The 21,781-nt window shown below is 35.7% G+C and overlaps 1 protein-coding gene across 1 annotated transcript in view; it reads right to left on the bottom strand.

Moving 5' to 3' along the window:
- TMEFF2 (transmembrane protein with EGF like and two follistatin like domains 2) overlaps positions 1–21,181 on the bottom strand; it is a gene marked incomplete at both ends in the record, with an annotated part of 254,838 nt that extends 233,657 nt beyond the window's left edge. Inside the window, 4 exons of the mRNA XM_079710193.1 lie at positions 5,654–5,680; positions 10,644–10,773; positions 18,534–18,643; positions 21,010–21,181. Of these exons, the coding sequence (XP_079566319.1) occupies positions 5,654–5,680; positions 10,644–10,773; positions 18,534–18,643; positions 21,010–21,181 (439 nt within the window). The remainder of the gene's footprint in view (positions 1–5,653; positions 5,681–10,643; positions 10,774–18,533; positions 18,644–21,009) is intronic.
- Between the last annotated feature and the right edge of the window lie 600 nt (positions 21,182–21,781).

Below are 21,781 nucleotides of genomic sequence, written 5' to 3'. Positions count from 1 at the left end.
TTTACTATAAGCAGATATTATTCTCCTTTACCAATAAAGTAAATGAATCTCTAAGGAGCTTGAGAGTAAAATCAGATAGGCATCCTTCAAGCCAATTAAAAATCTAGAATACAAATTACCTGATTCTTAACCCAAAGCCATGTCTACCACACTGCACACAATGATTACATTTATTTTTCTAGATATGGTTTTTAAAAACCCAAATGGGTGATTCAGAAAAAAATGTTTGTGGTATCCATTTCACATTCCCAAGCAATCTTCTCTGGAAATTCAATCAATTATTACCATTCTACTGGGAAAAAAAGTTACTTTTAAGATGGTAGTCATATGTGAAGACAAAGTACAGCCATGTTGGTAACAAAGGCTTCTTCTCCTCCCTTTTCAGTTTCCATCATTCTCACTTTGTTTCCTTCCTTCTTTTATATTGTTCCAATTTCATTTTCCATTATCTTCATTCATCCTACCTCTATTCCATTACTACATCACAATATTGTTTCTCTTTGAGGTATAGAGAAAGCAAAATGGATTCTACTCCATGAAAACCTGAGATAAATTTCAATTGTGGTTCAAGTATCTATAAACTCATCTCCAGACAGAAGAGCAGCTCTAAGGTGTAGGACAGCAAACACAAGGATAGTTTCTGCTTCCTCCCCGTATGTATTGCCCTGAAAAAATCTCAAACCTTGCATACGTGGTAGAATTTTTTAGTTGAATCAGTATTTCAGATGAAGTTGCTTACAACTGATGCCTGTCAGACTTTGGCTGTAATGTGTACCCAATGGAGAAAATACATGGTGAGGCACATTGTGCTTGCCAGAACTTGACCATGACAGTAAGGTGGAGAAGGTACGGATCGAGGTCGGGAAAGGGAATAGGTATAGCAACATGGAAGAAAACATTACTTAGCCTGATATAAGAATATTTTATGGAATGAATATTCAATTCCTTGTTATTTATAGTATACTTAACAATTTATTTCTACAGGGGATTATTTCTCTTTTGATAATTAGAATCATAATTTTCCCATTGTGTGATAAGAAAAGAATTTACATGTAAATCTCCTTGAATGTAAAGAACTGTGTCATATTCAGTGTTACAGCTCCAGAAACCTTACCATGGTCCTCAGTTTATAGGAGGCTTGTTCAATTTGACTTAATTCTTGAATAGCATCAAATCCACATTAGAAACGACGCACATTAGAAAATTAGAAAGAATTTTTTAAAAATAATTTTTAAGTTCTCAAACTTGTTACAATACTGTTTTCTAGTTTTTAGCAATCTACCTATCAGAAACAGCCTAGGTTTGACAGTTTGTTGCAATGTAAATATTTCTTGTTCTATCCAAAGTATATATGAAACAAATGACTTAATTATGTACATCCAAGTAATATTATACAAAGATAATTTGCACAGGACAATTTTGCATTAAATAGAAACATACTATAACCGATTCTGTGCATTAAGGTCATCGTAATAACAATTATCTGGATTATTAAAATAAAAATCAGACTTTATACAAATAATGAATGTAAATTTAATTTGATTTGTTGCTGTACATATCTGACATTAATCTCTTAATTAAAGAGATTAATTATTAAAGAATTCTCTTAAAACTATATAATTGTATAAGTAGGCCCAGTGCTTCATTTTACCTCATGAATTAAAAATATACTCACTGTATCTATGTTGTATCTCTTAGAGACATTTTATTTATACAGACATTATCATACTACTTCTCATAAGATGTTACTAAAATTTAATCGTGAATTCTTCCAGAATTCTAGCAGGATAATATATTTATAATTATTTTAATAGTTAAAATATAGTTGTTATTTTACTGGACTTATTTTTTGTTTTTAGGGATCTATCTAAAGTCTAGTTAATCCAGAAATAATTGTTAAGAGTAATGGAAAATATTCATGGTCTTATCTTATAATATGACTGAAAGACTATGAAAGAATAGCAGGTGTTAAAAATTATCCCTTAATCACCCACACACCCTTAGATTTTGAAAGGAGGCTCCTTTAATACTTCTTTCTTACTACAGTGTTTGTTGCTTAAGGAAGTCTGTGGGTGGAGAAGATGTTATTAACCCTCCTACACACACCTGTTTTCTTATTTACAACATTCAATCTCCACATATATAAGTACTTGAAACACCAATCCCTTTCTTTCTACTACTTTCTGAAATTCTTTGGAATTTGGTCCACACATGACCACATATTACCTTCCTATCAGACACATATATAATTAGTTATAATTTATCCTGAATTGATTTTTCAAGTATGAGGCTATCCAAAAGATTCTTTGATATAGATGCCTTTCCAACTAAACATTTTTGTTTGAAAACAAAGAATTCCATAAACAGCTGGTCTTATGTTCAAAACTAATAATACAAAATTATTCTTTGTATTAATGAGTTTTCTTAAACACTAAAAGAATAGGATACAGTCACTGAAATGGGAAAAGCCAACCTTTAAGATTTGTATGCAATATTTGTTTCTTATTACTCTACAAATTACCTTGATGAATGAATGCACATTTTGCAGACCATGTTGAAGACACGGTAAACATGTTTTACTAAATAAAGTAATAAGCCCTTTGAATTGTTTCATCTGAATAAACAAATCGATGGTTAAAGATTTTTAAACCCTCTATAAAATGTATACAAACAAGTTAACGTAAATTTTATGAAACATTTAGATCCCTTTTATATTGTAGTAAAAATATTCCCTCAAGTGCAGTAAATGGCAGATATGCCCTTGTGCAAATGAGCTAAACTTAAATTATTTTTTAAATAATCAGGTCTAATCTTCAATGCTAATGTAATGTTTATTCATTTAAGAATATGGGACAATCTAAAAAGTAAAAATTGATGTACTTTTAAAGTGATTTTGGATTTGGAGGTTTAATGATATCATTTATGATAGTCATACATATAAGTGTTTTCCAAATAAAATTGTTCGCTTCACTATTCAGATCAGTGCACTCCATTTGGGAATTGTATTAACTTTTGTTAAAAGAAATTAGAAAAATAACCATTAACCATCCAAAGTGCTTGCAAAGATGTCCCAATTATTAACCAAATACACGTTATTGAGAATATATCCTACAGAGACCGGTTAGAACGATCACTAGCTAGAATTGTTTGATTAACCAAACAATCACAGGTAATTCAATCACTTCTGGTTAATTCAAAGGAAACTGATTCTGGCTCCTCTGATATTTTGGTAATAGGAACTCGGTCAGAATACAGAGCAAGTCCATCCTCTGCATAGCAGAGGTAGCAAGTCAAACATATTTTATGTACAATCCAAAGGATATGTGAAATGGAATTGTGCAGGTCACTCTATGTTTTTGGGTTCTAGTTATTAAGCTTTTTGTCATTTTGTATTAGAGTAAAAAAATTACAGAAAATTAAAACCATTAGTATTTCAGAGCAAAGTAACACATAGACTAGAAAAAATTTATTCAGTAAAAACAAAACAAAAACACTGTTGTGTCTCTGACTAAAAATGAAAAAGGATTATGCAGTTAGGAGTAAATACTCATTTACCACAACTTCCAGAACAACAACTCTTTAAAAACAACACAACTCAGAATTAAATGGGTTATATGCTTTTTTTTTCTTCTCAGAGCAAGGGTTATATGCTTTTTTTTTCTTCTCAAAGCAATTATCTCTTAAGAAGTTGCTTTGATTTTTTTGTTTTTCTCCAAGTTACTATAAAATACCAATAATTGAAAGGAAGAGTAAAAATTAAAAAGGAGAAAAAAATAAATGAAAGTAGTTTCTAACTAGTATATGAAATTTAAGTTATAAATGTCATATTCATGAAATTAAAATGATTTCCTAAAACATCACCTTATTCAGATCACAAGATAAAATAATGAACCTAAGATTGCAATATAAAATGCAACAAGGAAGAGTGAGGTTGACTTCACTGTCAATTGCCTGTGCTAATTACAGTGAACAAAAAACTGGAAACCAGGGTCTGAAAATCCACTACACCTTATTAAGAAAATGAAGAAATGATGTATGATATGAGGAGAAGACTCAATTAGAAAAACATATACCATGATGCTTTAACAAAAGGAGGCACTCTGTTTTGTTTTTAAAGATGCTAAAAAATTAACGAGACATTGTGTGAACAGTGGAACAGTTGAAACAACACAGTACCTCCCAAATTTAGTTTACACATAAAACTAAATAGCTGGGAAATATATAGAATTTTGCATAGAACTGCTTCCTTCCAAAATCAACATTTAAAAAAAATGATTAATTTCTTAATATTCCAATAGTGAAATAGTGAAATATCTACTCAAGGAACTCTCTTTTTTCCTTTCTTTTTCTCTTTAAAATTTAATTTTCCTAGAGCTCTTCTTTTCAAAACTTCTAGGGAAGTTTTTTTGGGAATACTATATTAATCAGCTAGTGAAAAAAAAATTTATTAGAAATAGTAAAAGACTGTCTTAACATCAAATGACGGCCTAATGTCATATGCTTAATGACATGGAAATAAATTCATACTCTCATGGTACTGAATCTTGACTCCTATTCAGTTTTAATCTTTATGAAAAAAAATTGTGCTCCAATATGCTGCTCTAATTTTATTCTCTGGGTGTTGCTTATTTGAACTAGTTAAGCCTTTCATTCATTACATAGGGTGACTTGATAAATTTTTAAAGTGTTGCCCAAACCAGATAAGGTGAGCAGTAGAGATCTGACTTTCCTAACTCCAAGGCCTTCTTTTCCTCATCTTTTATCAAATTCTTCATTTAAAAACTAAAATTTACTTGAAACATACATTTAATCATTTTATATAACTTCAGCGAGGCCTTGAGAGAATGTTTATGTTTTACTCATTCTATTTTCATTATTATTGTTGAAATTATATTTAGTTGTTTCTATTTTTTCTTGTTGTGTATAAAGGTAGAATTTTGTTTGGATTTCATTTGGAAAAGCAGTTTGGGAAATTTACAATGAAGGTTCAATCCATAAATAAAATCTTATTTGACAGTAAGCATGTCAGATCAAATTTTGAAAGTTTCTGCCTGTCTCTTATCTTACATACTTCTTTAAATGCACAACTAAATCATTAAAACATATATCTTGTTTTAGTAAAAATAACTATAGATTAATTTAATCAAAGAAGTAAAGACACTATCTTATTTTCACTGGCTTAAAGTTTATCTTTTTTACTTTTATGAACTAAAGCTCCTTCAGTTTCAAACTATTAATTTGATAACTATGTTCTTATATACATGTTATGTATGTATGTGTTATGTATGTGTTAATATCAGTACCTTGTAATTATGTATTTAAAAAACCCAATATTTAAATTATTTTCTCATGAGTTTTCTGTCCTGCCAAATATGCTTGGAGGCTTCTGTTAGGAAGTTTGACATGCAGATTTATCTCAAAGTTAACTCAAACACAAACACATAAATGAATGTGATATATTCATAAATATATCAAATAATTTATATGGTATATACATTTACTTAGTATGGAGAATGATTTTTTTTTGTCTTCCCTTTCCTAGAATGCAAAATGTGAATTCATCTCAGATATTTGTAATGGCAAACACATAAATAAATATCCATGAATAATATCCACATGTAAGTCTTCAAATATATAAAAAGGCAACTCCTACCTCCATCTCCAGATCCTGATCCTGCATCTGGGGGGAAAAAAGGAAATAATTTGTTTTTGCTTGAAAAACATCTTCAAAAAATGTGTATGACTTTATTTTAAAAAATTCATGTTTACTTTCTCTATTAATATGGTACTATAATTTTTAAAAATTACCAATATTTAATTTGAAAAACATATTCACATCAACCTAATTTCTATACTATAATTTATAAAATAAATTCCTTATTATTTTCATTCTTAAACTTCATGAACAAAGTATTATCTAGCTTTGGAATAATTCCTAAACTTGACTATGTTAAAACTTTTCATTTTAATTTTAATCAACATGAATTTGGTGCCTTTAACACAAAAAATTAAAAATGAGATACTTATAGCAATCAGTGAGACTTAGAAATTAAACAGTCTAAGACTTGTGGCAAATAAACACATAATTAAGGCTTATATTCTTGTACATTAAATTACAAAGGGAAAAACAGTTTAAAAATGAATATCTTTTTATATAAGAGCTAATATGTTTTCCAAATACCACAATTGTGGATGAGTCTATCTGCACCCAAAAGCAGCTTTCAGTTTTGAAATTGGTGGAAGAGTGAGCCTAACTTTTGCCTTTGTGATTAAAAATGGCTATACCCTAGGTGATGCTGGCAGAAAAGACAATAACCTCCCTCTGCCTTTCTCTTTCTCCACATCTCTCCCCTCCCTCCCACATAATTACAACTCCTGAAAGTTGTCAATTTCTGAGAACTCATTTCCCAGAAACACTCAATTTCCTAGTTTAGAGTCAAGACCATGGAGTTTCCATTTGCTTCCACCTGTTAAGTGGAGACATCATCTTCCTTCTGTCTCCCCACTTCCTTCCATTCTAAATACATTTGGCTATGTATTTTTAATGTTAATACTGGGAAATAAGACTAACACTAGTATTCTTTGTCTGATATGTCCTCAGTTTACATTGAAATCTCAACCAGGGTTCAAGACCTATATCAAATGCCACTTCTACGAATTAGTGTTTGCTGTTTTAGACCAATTAAAATAAACTACTACTTCTACTTGTTTGCCTCCATGACACTTTATTGAGAGGCACTCATAGACAGAGGCATGATGTATGAAAATCTACAGAAGGCTGACACAGGGAAGAATGGATGCCTCCCCAGTAGTTTTCTTTGTCATTATGTTAGACATTAGCACTGTCATGAAGGAGCAGTAGTTTGAATTGTCAGCCTTGGTGGAGACCCAGACTAACTAAATTCACAAGGTTTAACCCTTTATTAAATCAGAACGTCAAGTCATTAACTGCTTACATGACTAAGGAGCAAGTCACTGGGCCAGGCTATCCTTTCCTTAAAGGCAAGCTAATTGATAAAACAATTTATAATAAAAACCCTTCTTAGTAAATGTAGACTCAAATAAGGATTCTAATCATATGATTTGATTGTTTTAAGGTAACAGATACAGAAAGGCTGATACATTCATCTCTATAATAGGAAAATAGTCCTGTCAACTGAACTGAGTCCTAAGTCACAGCACAATCACTTTGGACAGGACAGTGCTTGAATGGTCAACATTTGTCAAGTCTCCTTTTTGTATCTTTTCACAGCTAGAATTTTAACTGACTTTATTTGAATTAATTTGAAAGCTTAAGTCAGTATTACTTATAAAATCATCAGAGGCTAATAACAGGTTGTACTATTTCAGCATTAATACATTCTACCTGTCTTTTAGTTGAATGTGTATAGTTTCTTATTCCTTTCCCACTAAGTGTAAACGTCTTTAAATCAAGAACCATGTCTTGTTTAGCTCTCTATACTTCCACACACATAAGAGAAAATGCATAAAATCTTATGTATTCAAAGCTCCAAACATACTCATTGGATAACATAAGGAACGTTATTCAACCTTCCTAAGCTTATTGGTCCTCTAGTCAATGGGTATAGTAATGTCTATCTCACTGGACTATTTTGAGGATAACTGCACAACAGCACATTTTAAATGCTTATCACTATGTCTAGAACATAATAATTAAAATTTTGAGTGAACATCTTGCCTATTCATCTATACGTTTTCTGCTAAGTACATATGGCTAGAGAAAATCAAGAAAAATGGCAGCAGTATTTTGGCTTGTATTCCCCATGTATGTTTCTAAAAATTCAAGGACGATGATCCTTAAGACAATTTGTGTTTGATTTGACCCAAATTAAGTAGTAGTGAAGAAAGGAGGAATAGGCTGAAAAAAAAATGGTCACTTAAGTCCATGGCATCATTATAAAATAGTGATGGGAAGCTTTAAGGGTTTCTTCACTATAAAATGAATCATCTTTGCAAACCAGAGACAAGTAGCCTACTAAAGCCTTATTAGTGAGACAGAAACACCTAAGAAAAGAAGTCATGCTGCTGCACCTGAATCTGGGCTCCTAGTCAATACATTTCTTATAAGGCAAAAAAAAAAGTGAAATTGACAGTGAGGCTATTAAGCAGACTGCCCAATAGGAAACCATTTTCCAGACAAAAAATGATTTGTAAGTTCAATGAAATGTAATAAATATAAAGTTATATCTTCTACTGCCTTTTATTCCTAGAGATCACAACTTGTCAGCTCCATTCAGTGTCAAATAGTAAAAAAAAAAAAAAAGGAGGGCTTCCCTGGTGGCACAGTGGTTGAGAGTCTGCCTGCTGGTGCAGGGGACACGGGTTCGTGCCCCAGTCCGGGAAGATCCCACATGCCGCGGAGTGGCTGGGCCCGTGAGCCATGGCTGCTGAGCCTGCACGTCCGGAGCCTGTGCTCCGCAACGGGAGAGGCCACAACAGTGAGAGGCCCACGTACCGCAAAAAAAAAAAAAAAAAAAAAAAGGAAAATCTATGAAGAAAAGAATGAGAATCTCTTTTAGATCAAAAGTCAGAACTCCAATTTATTTACAGTCAGACCTGGTTAATCAAAATTACTTTGGTCCCGCCATCATTATTCAGATCAAAACACTTTTAGATTTACAAGTCAATGGAGGATGCATTCAGCAAGACCAACTTACTAATTAAATCCTGAAAAAATCTAAGTCTGTGAATAAGATAGGGATGGATTACTCAGTTGTGATTAAATTTTCTACTTAGTCAAGTGTTTATTTTCATAGTACAACCAACACATTAGGGACTAGAATGGAAAGACTGAATGAATCAGAAGAATGTGACTGCATGTGCTGACAAGAACTTGGAGGTTGGAAAGTAAGAAAGAGAGATTTTGCTACCATTGTTAGCCAACCCATAACTTTATGGCTGCTTATTGTGACTACTGCCCACTGATCCTCATTGGCTATTGTCAGAGACACACAGATACCCTATGTGATCTTGAATAAGCAAATCCATTCCTCAGTCCTCTCTAGTATTTGCCTACATCACTCCTGGTCCAATAACTCTCACATGTTGCTCTTACTTCCATGCATTACTTCTCACTCATAGATTGAATGGCAATGATCTGTTGGCTCTAGCAAATAAGCAAGTGGTGCACCAATCCGACTTGCTTCCCAATCACCTTTGCAGGAAGGACATCCACATCGTGAGGCAAAGAATCAAATAGGAGAAAAGACTTAAAAACCAAAACCCAAACGAAAAAGCCTACATCATTGTTCATGAGGAATGATACCTTCCTTTCTCTTCTGCTAATTCTTAGAAACTTCGGTAGTCACCAGTACAACCTGGAACATTGTCAACTGCTAACAATCAATAGGCCTAAGATAATCTTTTAAAGCAGCAGTCTCCAACCTTTTCGGCAACAGGAACCGGTTTTGTGGAAGACAATTTTTCCACGGATGGGGGTGGGGGGGATGTTCAGGCGGTAATGCGAGCGATGGGGAGCAACGGGGAGCAGCAGATGAAGCTTCACTGGCTCGCCCTGGTCTGTGGCCCAGGGACTGGGGACCCCTGTTTTAAAGAATATGATACTTTCTCTTGCTCATTTACCACCCTGCCCCAGCCATCATACACATAATTTTAAATATAATTCCCTAGAATAGAAATACCTGTTATCTGAGAGAGACTTTCAATAGAATAGACTTTTCTTGACTCTATTCTATATTTCCATTTTTGAAGAAAGTCCTTATATCATTATTATTTTTCTTGAATATGCTTATGCCATCCAATTCCTCAAAAAGATGTTTATTTGCCATTAAGAACAACTATCAAGGGACACTAAAGTTTCTTTAATATATGTGATTTTAGTGTTTCAAGCCTAACCTGAAAACTCAGCTTCATTTTACAGCATGGCTTTATCAAGTTGGGCTGTATTCCTTTTTTTTTTTTTTCCTTCCTGTAATGCTATTCAGCTCTAATAACCATTGTACTCAAAAGGAAAACCTGAAAAACCAAAGACCCTATGAAGTCACTCTTCTTCCTTACTTTCTTTAGAGCATTCTTGGTACAATATAACTAAAAAGCTTTGTGGGAGCCCAGGCTGACTGTGTCAGAAAGGACAGATGTCATTAGAAGTCATGTCTATCACCAATACATTCTTCAATATAATCAGCTCACTGTTAAGAGGAGCATTTTGTAGGGCTGCTAAGGTTAGACACATCTTAACTTCCAAATCCAAATCTGCAAACTGCCTTCCACCAGACGATCCTATTGTTACAAAGAAACAATCAAACTTTTTTCATGCATAGATAAGTTTCTTATGTTTGGAAGCTGAGCAGTCAATCTAGATTTCTAATTATGTTATTCAGCTGTCTGTATTTCATTAAATAACATACATATTAAAATCTACCAATGTCCTTATGGTACATTTATCTTTCTTCCAGAAGTGACTTGAAATGTAAAAAGACATAGAATAAGAATAATGCATACTTTGTACGAAAGAATAAGAGGCTTGTCTAGCTAATAATATATAGTCTGGATTATTTGTTTGGATAACAATAAACAGGACATAATGTGAAAAGCAAGACATGGTTTTTGGATTCAGAATCCATTCCGAAGGTTTTTGGGAATCTTCAGGATCACATACATACCTGTGGCACATGATCCTTCAGACACCACCAGTATCTCACTCTGCTGTTTGCATGCAGCCTGCCGCAGGTAACACTCATTCTGGTAGCTCTCCCCATTGGAGCCACACACAGGCACATAGTCACTGTTGCACTGGGGAGCACACAGATGTAAGCCTATGGTTAGTACTGGAGTCTGCATGCCTCTGACATCTTGAACAGAAATCATCATTTACAAAAGAAAGCACTTGTCTTCATTTTCAGTGATCCTCCTTGTATCCAGCAAGTCTTTGACCTTGTAAGGACACCATTCAAAGATACACAAAAGCAATGTCAAGTCATCTGATTCAGATAGGGGGAAAAAGAGCTTCTAAACTGATCAGGCAATTCCAACAAAGTGATAGGACAAGCAATAATAAAAAGATATAACAACAAATGCATCAATATTATTTAATTTTTTTCCAGATATGTGGCCCATATGGTTTGGTGGAAAACAATCAGAACATGTTACAATATTCAAGCTATTCAGAAATACTGTCTATCTGTGTTTGGAGCAGAAGTATATAGGTGAAATGCCAAAGAATTCAGTTACTCCTTAGTATGTTTTTCCTCTGTTGAATTTGAATCTTTATAAATTTCTAAATATTTGGATAAGACATTTGAATTACTAATTAATTTTTCATATATTTTTAGACCATTGGATATTGATGTAGACACAGTGTAGAAAGAAACAACAGACCATGGAATACAGAAAAAAAATCAACAACTATTGAACCATATGTAAACTTGATTGACTATTCAAAAGTATGACTTAACCTATATTTCATAAAACAAAAAGTTCATTTTTAAACAACCTAATTACAAAAGTCTACACATTTTACAATGGAAATTAGGCAACCTACAGGGTATACTCATGATAATGTGATCACACTCTAAGGCATTAGAGATACTTGGCTGTGTTCTATACCTGCTAATTACACCACTGATGTGATTATCTACTGATGTGCTACATTGTTTAATTATAACAAATGTAATGATCAAGATGATTATTTATAAATAATCCATGCCAGAAACTAAGTAAAACAAATCATACATATACATGTATGTGAAAACACTTTTCTGTTTTCTACTTCTTATTAAAATATTTGGATTTTTGATGTGCTAATTCATAACACATATAAAATAAACCAATAATTTAGTGAGATGGCTAGTGTTTTAATATATATGATAATAAACCTAAAACTCTATCAAAAGTTAAATTCAACTCAAGGATTTATGCAAAAAAGCAAATTCTTAATATGGTTATAATCTGATGATAAAAACCTGAGATTCATTTTCTTACTCTATTTTCTTACAATATCTGTACTTCCTTACCAATCAACCATTTAGCTCTTGTTCGTTGCCTTTTTGTAATAGCTTAACCATCCTAACCATTTTTTAAATGGTATAAGACAATGTTCTCTGAAATGACAGTTTTTTGAATCTGACTTTACAGCTATTATTGAAAAACTTAAATATAATTTTTAACTAATAGTTATGTACTATTCTCCTAATAGTAAATTCAAATTGTATGACACTCATAATCACCATAATTGCTAACAAGATAATTTAGATACTAAATCATATCTATTTAGAAATTATTTAAATGATTAAAATGATTGAAATATTTTAAATATGACATATTTTTAAAATCTTTATTTCTACAATTTCTAATCTAGACATTCTGGAAGGTTCTGTTTAATAATTCCTTTCCACAGTTACACTATATGGCTACCAGACTCAGTCTATCTACATTATTATATTTTAAAAACTATTTTGATAGGAACTTTTCACTCTTGAGGATCTTTAATTCAGTAGGCAATTCACTTCTGGCCAGGTGATACCTGTGTAAGGACTGTCTTCCACAAGCTTTCCATATATATATATACCTGAAAACTGACCTACCATAAAACTGAACATCTTTATCACTACTGAAAAAAAAAAGGCAATAAGAAAATGTTAGTAAAGAGTTGAGTTTTCCAATAAGCAATACTGAAGAGACACCAAATAAATGGGGGTGGTGCTCATGTCAGAACCATGGCCAGGGAGGCAGGTGGATGGACAGGTGCTTGATAAATGGGCTGTGTTCAGTATCAGGGACAGGAGAATGTAGGGAGGATTTATGAGGACCCACTAGGGACAAGAAAGAAGTGACCAGCTGGTAACATATTATAGTCGGTAGACTTGCTGACCTTTTCAGTAGGCGGATGAGAGTCATAATTAGTGTGAACGGCTGGGCTAGTTAGCTTCTCATGCTTGGTTCCTAGCTTCTTGTCCCAGGTTACCTTTTAATCTCCATCTCCAGCCCTGGTTACAATACTTTGTGTGTAGATTACTTGGGCCCATGTTTTCTTCTCTCTAATACCTAGAATTTCTCTATTTATCCTTCTCATCTACTTCTGTAGATTATTCAGATGTAGTCAGAAGATGAGGAGTGAGGGGTGGGAAGTATTTATTATCTCTGTCAAGTGCTAGTACACAATGCTGATATGCATCTTAAAATATCGAATAAACTGATAAAGTGCTCATATGCCACTTCTGAAGGATGTAGTAAGCCAAATGTGAACAGTGCTAAAAACAGAGCTGCCAAGTTCTATGCACAAGCCAAAAGGAAGATTTGTATGGAGTTGAAAAGAGCTTAACTGTAGATAATCAGCACGATGTTTTTGGCCCTTACTACCATGACTTGCACTCATTAAAATGAATAACACATGGAGAAAGCATACTCTAAATCATTAAGGCTCAGGAGTGGAAGTCTGGTCCCAGGTTCTCCCATTTCTCTCATTGCCTTAGTGTAGGACCTTGTGTATATCACTCAAAAATGAAATATTTAACAAGTTTATAGCTTAGTTCCCCCATTCGAAATGGTTAACTGAGGCATTTGGGAGGATTAAGAGTCATGTTTCAAAATGCTTTGGAATACTCATTTATAAAAAGAAATGTAAATTATGTGCCTTTCATGATATATATTTTAACTAGCAGAGTTACCATCTAACATCGACATTGAAGCATGCGTGTCTAAAATTAGAAAAATAAAGGAACACAGGCTAACCCTAAGTACAAAAAAATAAGCTAACTACTACATTAAAATATGCCAAATTATTGGAAGTAATTTTCAGTGATAATCATGAATACTGCTCAGTTTCAGAGGAAGGGACAGATTCAGATGTTAGGTGACTTGCTAAAGGCCACATAGTTGGCTGGTAGAGAAAAAACAAGACTCAGGGCCAGATGGTTAAGCTCATAAATGTATGTGTTGTCCAAACTTCCTCTCAGGGGAAAAGTGATTCTGCTTCCTTCAGATGTTTTAAATATCTTAAGTTTATTTTCCAAATATGTGTTTTTTTCAGTGAATGATTTTGTTCCAAAATGTCCACATTTCTTAAGAAAGCAGCAACATGTCACACCCGTGGATTCAATGCATATATGGAATTTGTTTTGCTACAAATGAACAAAAAATTTATGTGAGAAAATTTTCATACGATGTATTGCTTGTTTGGTTAATAAGAATTTCTTTTAACTGAGATTTCAGCAGCTAGAAGCTATGTATAGCTTACATTTTATATATTGTCGGCACCTTCCCTAGATTCTGGCATATAGAAGGCGCTCCACAGATGTTAAGTGAATTCTGTTATATTCCTGGTTGTCAAAGGCTTAGGAGTAATGGCTTAGGATATGGCATGTTTCTCTTCCAAAAAAAAAGCGATAAAAAACCCGCATATGTCCCAGGCCTTTGATCATTCCATAGGTAACTTTTACTTCTCTGTGACTACATTTTTTCATATGGAAAATTTTTAATGATTTTAAGTGAGTGGGCAGGCCTGTGACTATGATGAAAGTGACTCTGTGTGACTTCTGAGGCTAGGTCGTTAAAGGATACAGCCTCTACCTGGCTCTTTCTCACTCTCTGGATGCTTGCCATTGAAACCCAGCCACTGTGCTAAGAGGAAGCCCAAACTAGTCCAAATGGAGAGATCCACATGGAGGAGGACCAAGGTCCCCAGCTGACAGTCCAGTATATGAGTGAGAGTCCTGAGAAGAGTACAGAAACAAGTCTTTGAGTTCCCTCCCCGGCTCAGCTGACGCCAAGGGGAGCAGAGATGAGCTGCTTCCATTAAGCCCTGTCCAACTGCAGATTCATGAGCAAAATAAATGTTCATTGTTTTGAGCCACTAAGTTCTGGGCAATTTGTTATACAGTCCTAGTTACTGGAACAATTGCAGATCTAAAGCATGGCTTATTAAATGAAAATATTTCACATTTGAATTAAATGATACCTAAAAAAATAAGGCTTCATCATATTTTTAAATTATAAAGTTATCATTGATCATTACATACTAATTGATATGACCAGTGCTATCTATTAATAGCTGCATATGTGTCTTCTTTTCTTCCCCCCTTCCTTCTTTTATCCATCCATCCATCCATTCATCCATCCGTCCGTCCATCCAGCCATCCATTCATCCATCCACTGTCCCTAAATTTTCAAACCACAACTGATTTACCAGAATGACCAGGATATCATTTGGTATATAGAGAGGAAGGTAGGATGCATGAGGTTGCAGGCCATTTCTGGAACTCATATCATCATCCAAGAATTAGTTGTACTACTTTTGATATCAAGAGTTGTCTACAATAAACTGGTACTTTTGTTATTGTTATAATGTTTTTACTTGCATGTATAATGTCCTAGAAAAAATTAGATTGGTGTCAAAGGACCTAGATTCTGGCTTTAGGATCACCACTTAATGGTAAGTTATTTATATTTATGGGTCTTAATTTCCTTATCTGTAAAAGGAGGAGAAAATAATTATCTCACTCAATTGTGAGAAATAAATGAGATAACACGTTTGAAGGGTAGAATAGCTTATCATAAATCATCTAAGAGAAGTGAAGATAAATATATGTTCACCTTAATGCTCCAATTGTAATCCAAACTGAAAAACATAGATTATACACTCATATACCCACTTCTCTTTGAAATTTATCTCTCAGCCAGAAAGACCACATTTGGCACCCATTTTGAATAGAAGAATTTGGACTTGTTTCTGAAAGCAGGAGAAACAGAGTAGATGACCTAAGCTAGTTTAGAACAGTATATAGAAAAATAGATTTTTCAGGACATCTGTCTTTTCATCAGACTGGGAAAAAAAGAATTCTCAAATTCATTTGAAAATACTGGAAAGTACCGAGTCAAGATACTCTTAGCTTAAAATACCTATTATTCTTTCACAACTTGTGATCTTGAACTTAATTCTGCCACTCTCTATTCCTGGTATATACAGAGTCTAAATTTTCCACTAGGGAAATGTTTATTTTCTTCTGACAACTTTGCAACACACAAACTAATAGCAGCAGTAATCTAATAGTAAATTTAAAATGCTACAGGCATTAGGAAAAAGGAAATTTACATTTTAGTTTCTTATTCAAACTCGTATTCACTCCCCTCGCCCCCCGCAATCTATACCACTCAACGATTATTTAAATTAATGACAAATGTAACTGGCTGACCAAATGAGTGAAAAACATAAATATCTTTGTTGATAAAAGTTACACCAAAACCCTCTGTGCAACCTGAAAACAACACAATTTCTTTAATAAGAAAATTATAAATTTTCTTTTAGTAGCATTCATCCATTTAGAATTTTGTGAACTCTTCATTTTTTTTTCTCTTGGCGTATCTTGTTATAATTATGGCTTTCCATTTGAGGAACATTCTTCTTGGTTCATTTTATACTGTATATGAGTTCACTTCTTATGTCTACCCTTGGTTACGAAAATAAGAAAAAATTTTGGGAATTACAAACTGAAAAGGGAAAAATCCACAAAATCCTGTGGGCCTTTAACTAATGATTTATCCAACTATATTTTCCCCTTAGTTAATGTTTGTATGAAGTATGACTTGCAGAGTTCTTATGCTCCATCTCTCTCAAGTAGTTCACTGAACGAACATAATTACGTTGTTCAGTATGGCTAGAGACCTTAGAAATTGGTGTTGCATGAATATTAAATATGCATTAATGTTTCCAACACTATCGTATGGTCTAATGACTGTAACCTGGGCACAGCAATACTTACCCACCAGGTGGTGGTGCACTTTACAAATATCAGCTGTTTATTACTTTTCTTAGGAAGAAAAAAATGTCCAAGAAGTTTCTAGCTTATCTATAAGCCATTCAAAACCATATTTAAATGTGAATTCCCTTCTTTCTCTCACTGGGAGGTTGAACTTAACCTAAAATATTTAAATTTCATCAACAATTCTAAATATTACATACAGTTGGCCCTCCAAATCTGGGGGTTCCAAATCCACAGATTCAACCAACTTCAGATAGAAAATATTCGAGAAAAAAAAATTCCAGAGAATTCCAAAAAGCAAAACTTGAATTTGCCACTTACATAGCATTTACATTGTATTTACAATGTTTACATTGCATATACATTGTATTATAAGTAATCTAGAGATGACAAAGTGTACAGGAGGATGTGCATAGGTTATATATAAATTCTACATAATTTTATATAAGGGACTTGATCATCCTTGGATTTTGGTATTTGTGGTGGTCCTGAAACCAATCCCCATGGATACTGAGAGACAATTGTACTATAACAAATTTTAGACCTGAATTTGAGCTCTAATATTTTATTTGTTTTATAGCTTTTTTAATTTTTTTTTAAAGTTTTGCTTACAATCTTGGAAAATTTTTCCCTTATCCCCGGTATATACTTTCATTAATGGGAATATTTTCTAGTTGAACCGTTTGTTAGATTTGATGTGTATTTTAAAAAGTAATTCAACAGGGCTTCCCTGGTGGCGCAGTGGTTGAGAGTCCGCCTGCTGATGCAGGGGACGCGGGTTCGTGCCCCGGTCTGGGAGGATCCCACATGCCGCGGAGCGACTGGGCCCGTGAGCCATGGCCGCTGAGCCTGCGCTTCCGGAGCCTGTGCTCCACAACGGGATAGGCCACAATGGTGAGAGGCCCGCGTACCGCAAAAAAAAAAAAAAAAGTAATTCAACAACACTCAAAGGTGAACATAAGATATCAGTACAGCATCTCTAATACTTGAATTATAAAAACATATTGAGAGAAAAAAAGGCTTATACTTCACATGGTAGAAAGCATTTGTTGGATGTTGACTATAATAATGATATTGAGTTCTATCTTTAATAAATACTAATAACCTAGTTTTGACAATACCACAACTGCAATCGCTCTCTCTTTTAATTTTTATTTATTTTTTTAACATGAGACAAAAGAACATCTTCCTCATGTTTATGAAATAACTTTTGTCTATTTGCACTCTTTCGGATTCCTGGGAGATTCAGTTGTAATTGAATGTGGTATCTATGAAAAGTTGACAAATATTAATAAGTGTTGTGATTTCCAAACTAGCACAGTAGTTTTAAAGTCACATTGATAAGGAGTTCATTTCAAAACTTAACCAGATTGCCAGGATAATAAAACCCAAGACCATTAAAACAGAGAAATATGACCAAAAGAAGATAGCCCCAATCAAAAAACAAAAGTATAAATCCACACTTCTAATCCAGCAATGATTTTGACTATTATCTCCAGAAGTTGACTTATAGCATGCATGTTAGAAGGGGCACAGAAACATAATTTTCCTTTGACACACCAAAAGAACAACCTGAAGCTTTCTACCTCCAGTGGCATTTATAACTGTGGCACATACATTTCTCCAAAAAGCTGTGCCTTTTTGACATCAGTTGGCTCTCTTGCCATACTTTTGTTTGGTGCCAGCTTTCCTCTTAGCTTGCATAGATATAAATTGCCAAGTGATGGGCTGTAAAAGAAGATCTCTGCTTTGTCGTCTCATTAATGAATTAGAAGATGCAAATACCAGACTTCTTACCTTGAACTGACAGACGCATGTCACAGTGTCTCCAATTCTTAAACATTCCCCATCAAATTTACAGGTGTTGGTGTCACAGAGGAAGAGATCATTTTCTCTGTCATCATAACCTCAAATTTAAAGAGAATACGCCAGTCATTAAATGTTATAGACTTGAACAAAAAAAGAAATATCTTGAAGCTTTAAAAGAACTGCCCTAAATTTTAATTCCAACAACCACAGCTGTACTGCAAGGTCATTCTTTACTGACAACCTAAAAAAATTCTAGTTAAGTGATTAATGTTAGTTTCTTTTTTTCACTATTCTTTTCTAGTCAATTGTCTTTTAATATGCTTTTTTGATAATGCTCTTTTATTTTAGCTTGGGTTAATACTGGCAGTGGTGGATGAATATTTAACACTTGCTTCTTAGCTTCCTTATTATTTTCTCATTAAGTAGACTATAGTTTATGACCACCAAACTTCACATTTTAGAAAAGAGCTGGTGATGGTCTCAGAATGCCTTTTACCATTCCTTCATCTTTAATCATTCTTTTGCTTTAAGGTCTGCAACAACCCCTTATTTGGAATTTTTCCAGACAAAGAGGAAACAAAGCCCCAATAATAAAGATAAACAGGCACAGTGTTTTCTCTGATGGTCTGTCTGGCTCAAATGAAGATTGATCACCTCCAAGTTAACAGAGGTAAAGGGGGGTGCCAGGTTCTTGACAATCTGCCTGGAAAACCAGTTTATTTTCTTTAGTTTCTGCAGATCCTTATAAGATATCTAGTAATAATGAATTTCTTGATTGTCAACCCCAATTTCATATTTAAGTTAGTTAGTTCCTAAAACAGTACCATAGTTAGGGATGAAGCAAACTAGTCATGTTGGGCTACAAAGCTATCAACATTCCAAACAATTGATTTTGTAGGTTACTTAATATTCCTATGATAAAGCACCTAAAAAAGAGATTAGGTACCTGCAAAGTGGAACTTAGTCTATCCAAAATAACATATATGCATGCATGAACCACGAATAAGTTAAAGAAAACATGCTGAGTTTTATAAAAATGCCCAATTTAGAAACTGCCAAAAACAGAACAAGAGCAATATATTGACCCAAATCTAATAGGGTTGCAAATCTCAACTTGTCTTTAAAAAGCACAAACTACAATGATGTATAATAATTTTCCTTATGGAATTTGCATCAGTAACTACCCAGGACGACATATTCTTTTATCCTGTAAGTTACAGTTGGTCATTCCCTCTTCTCCAAAGTTACATACACTTCAGCTCACACACATCCCCGAAAGCCACTTTATTCAGAGCTAGATTCAACTTCAGTGGAATTATATATACAGAAGATGAAAAATGACATACACACTTGCTAAAACTAGAACAGACCAGACCTTGGGGACAATACCCAGGCAGTTTAAAATGCCAGTGAAATCACACCACAATCCCGCCGGTAGACTATGGGCTGTCATACAGAAATGCGAAGCTACTCGGACGGTGCAGCAACTCCCATCCTCGGGCCCTATTTAATTAGGAGGCTTCAGCACAGCAAAGCTTGCCAAGCTCTTGCGTTCAGACTCGGAAGGGACCCGAGCAAGCAAGAAGAGCGCCTGACGCACTCCAAGGAAGCCTGCCCAAAAATGGAGGAGTCAGCGCCCAGTGGGGTCAGTTCTGCCCTCCGCCCGCCTACGCGTGAGCCTGCCCGGCCTTGGTCATGCACAGCCCGGCCTGGTAGACGGGCAAATGGTTCTCGTCTCAACTTCCTTCGACCATCTAGGAGCTTGGGGAGGGAGGCAAGAGAGAGGCAATTCGGGGATGCAAAAACAACGTCTTTTGCAGCCAACTAGAGAAGGAGGATGTGTATGCATGTTTGTGTGTGTGTGGAGAGAGACAGAGACAGAGAGAGACACAGAGACAGAGAGAGAGACAGAGGGAGAGTAACTGAATCTCTTGAAACACAAGCTCCTTTAGAATTTCTGTGACCTGGTCTTGAATGCCAGGCAAGTGCACCCTCATGGCACTTTTGCCAGTAATCAGTGTTTCCCCTGCAGTCACCATTTGATTTATTGCTTTCTCGCTCGTTTTCTCATAAACTTATTTCTCTCTCTTTTTTGCTAGACTTTTTTCTTTAGTGACAGAAAAGGTTCTGTTTTAATGTTTCCCCAAGGATTGGTGCTCTTTTCAGTGAATCCACAAAACCATCCCGTTTAATATTTCTTAAAATCTCCGCAGCTCCAGTTTAAGTGCAAGGATGCAAAGGTTCCTACATCTGCACTTTCTGTCCTCCCCAGGACCCCCGCCCCCTTCCTTAGCGGCCTGGAACAGTTCTCTGTGCTCCTCTGGGTGGAGGTCGGTGGTCTCAAGGGTTTGGAGCGGTTGGAGTCGAGGGGCTGGGGAGACGCACTTGGGGAGGTTGGTCTGTACTGGAAACGCGCGTTTCCTCTGAAGGGTTAAGGGGTCGGTGGCTGGGGTTCTGGACTTACCAGAGCAGTTCCAGCCGGTGGGCGTTTGGCAGTCACTTAAGGAGGTAGGGAAAGCTGCGAGCTTCACCGGGCGGGCTACGATAAGTAGCATTACAGGCAGCAGCAGCAGCCAGCAAAAGCCCTCGCAAAGTGTCCAGCTGCTGCACTGCCGCGGGGACTCCCACAGCACCATGACTAGTTCGCGCAACTCTGCAGCAGCAAACGGCTTCCGAAGAACACAAGATCGCGGGGGTCAGGCAGCGGGCTACTGAGCATCCCGCGGACAGCGGCAGCAGAGGCGGCGGCGGCGGCAGTGGCACCTGACGGGGAAGCAGCAGCCAAACCCGCGCATGATCTCCAGAGTTTCAGCAACATCCAGTGACCCGGCTCAGCCCCGGGAGCGAGAGGGTCGTGCACCGAAAAGCCGCACCGGAGACGAGGTAAGCTGCTGCCATAAGCAGAGGGCTCTGGCAAGCCGGGGCAGCAGGAGGAGACCGGAGTCCAGAGGGCAGAGGAGAGGAGCCCAAGGGGGCTGGGTGGAGGGAGAGTCAAAGCGCCCAGCAGCCTAGCTGCCGCCTCTCGCGCTCTGCCGCCCGCATCCCTCTGGCGTTTGGGAAGCAGCAGGTCCTTAGCCCGCCCGGGATCACGTGGGAAGAGGCAGTCGGACGTTGATTGGCGGAGCCGGTTGCAGGTCCCGGAGGGAGGGGTCGGCGAGGAGGTGCTAGGAGGAGACGACGGCCGACGCCACAGATGGGCTCGCTCACCAGGCGCTGGCCCGAGTGGGGCTAGGCGG

This window comes from Hyperoodon ampullatus (assembly GCF_949752795.1).
Source record: "Hyperoodon ampullatus genome assembly, chromosome: 8".
Classification (NCBI taxonomy): domain Eukaryota; kingdom Metazoa; phylum Chordata; class Mammalia; order Artiodactyla; family Ziphiidae; genus Hyperoodon; species Hyperoodon ampullatus.
This window is presented reverse-complemented; position numbering and strand designations above follow the sequence as displayed.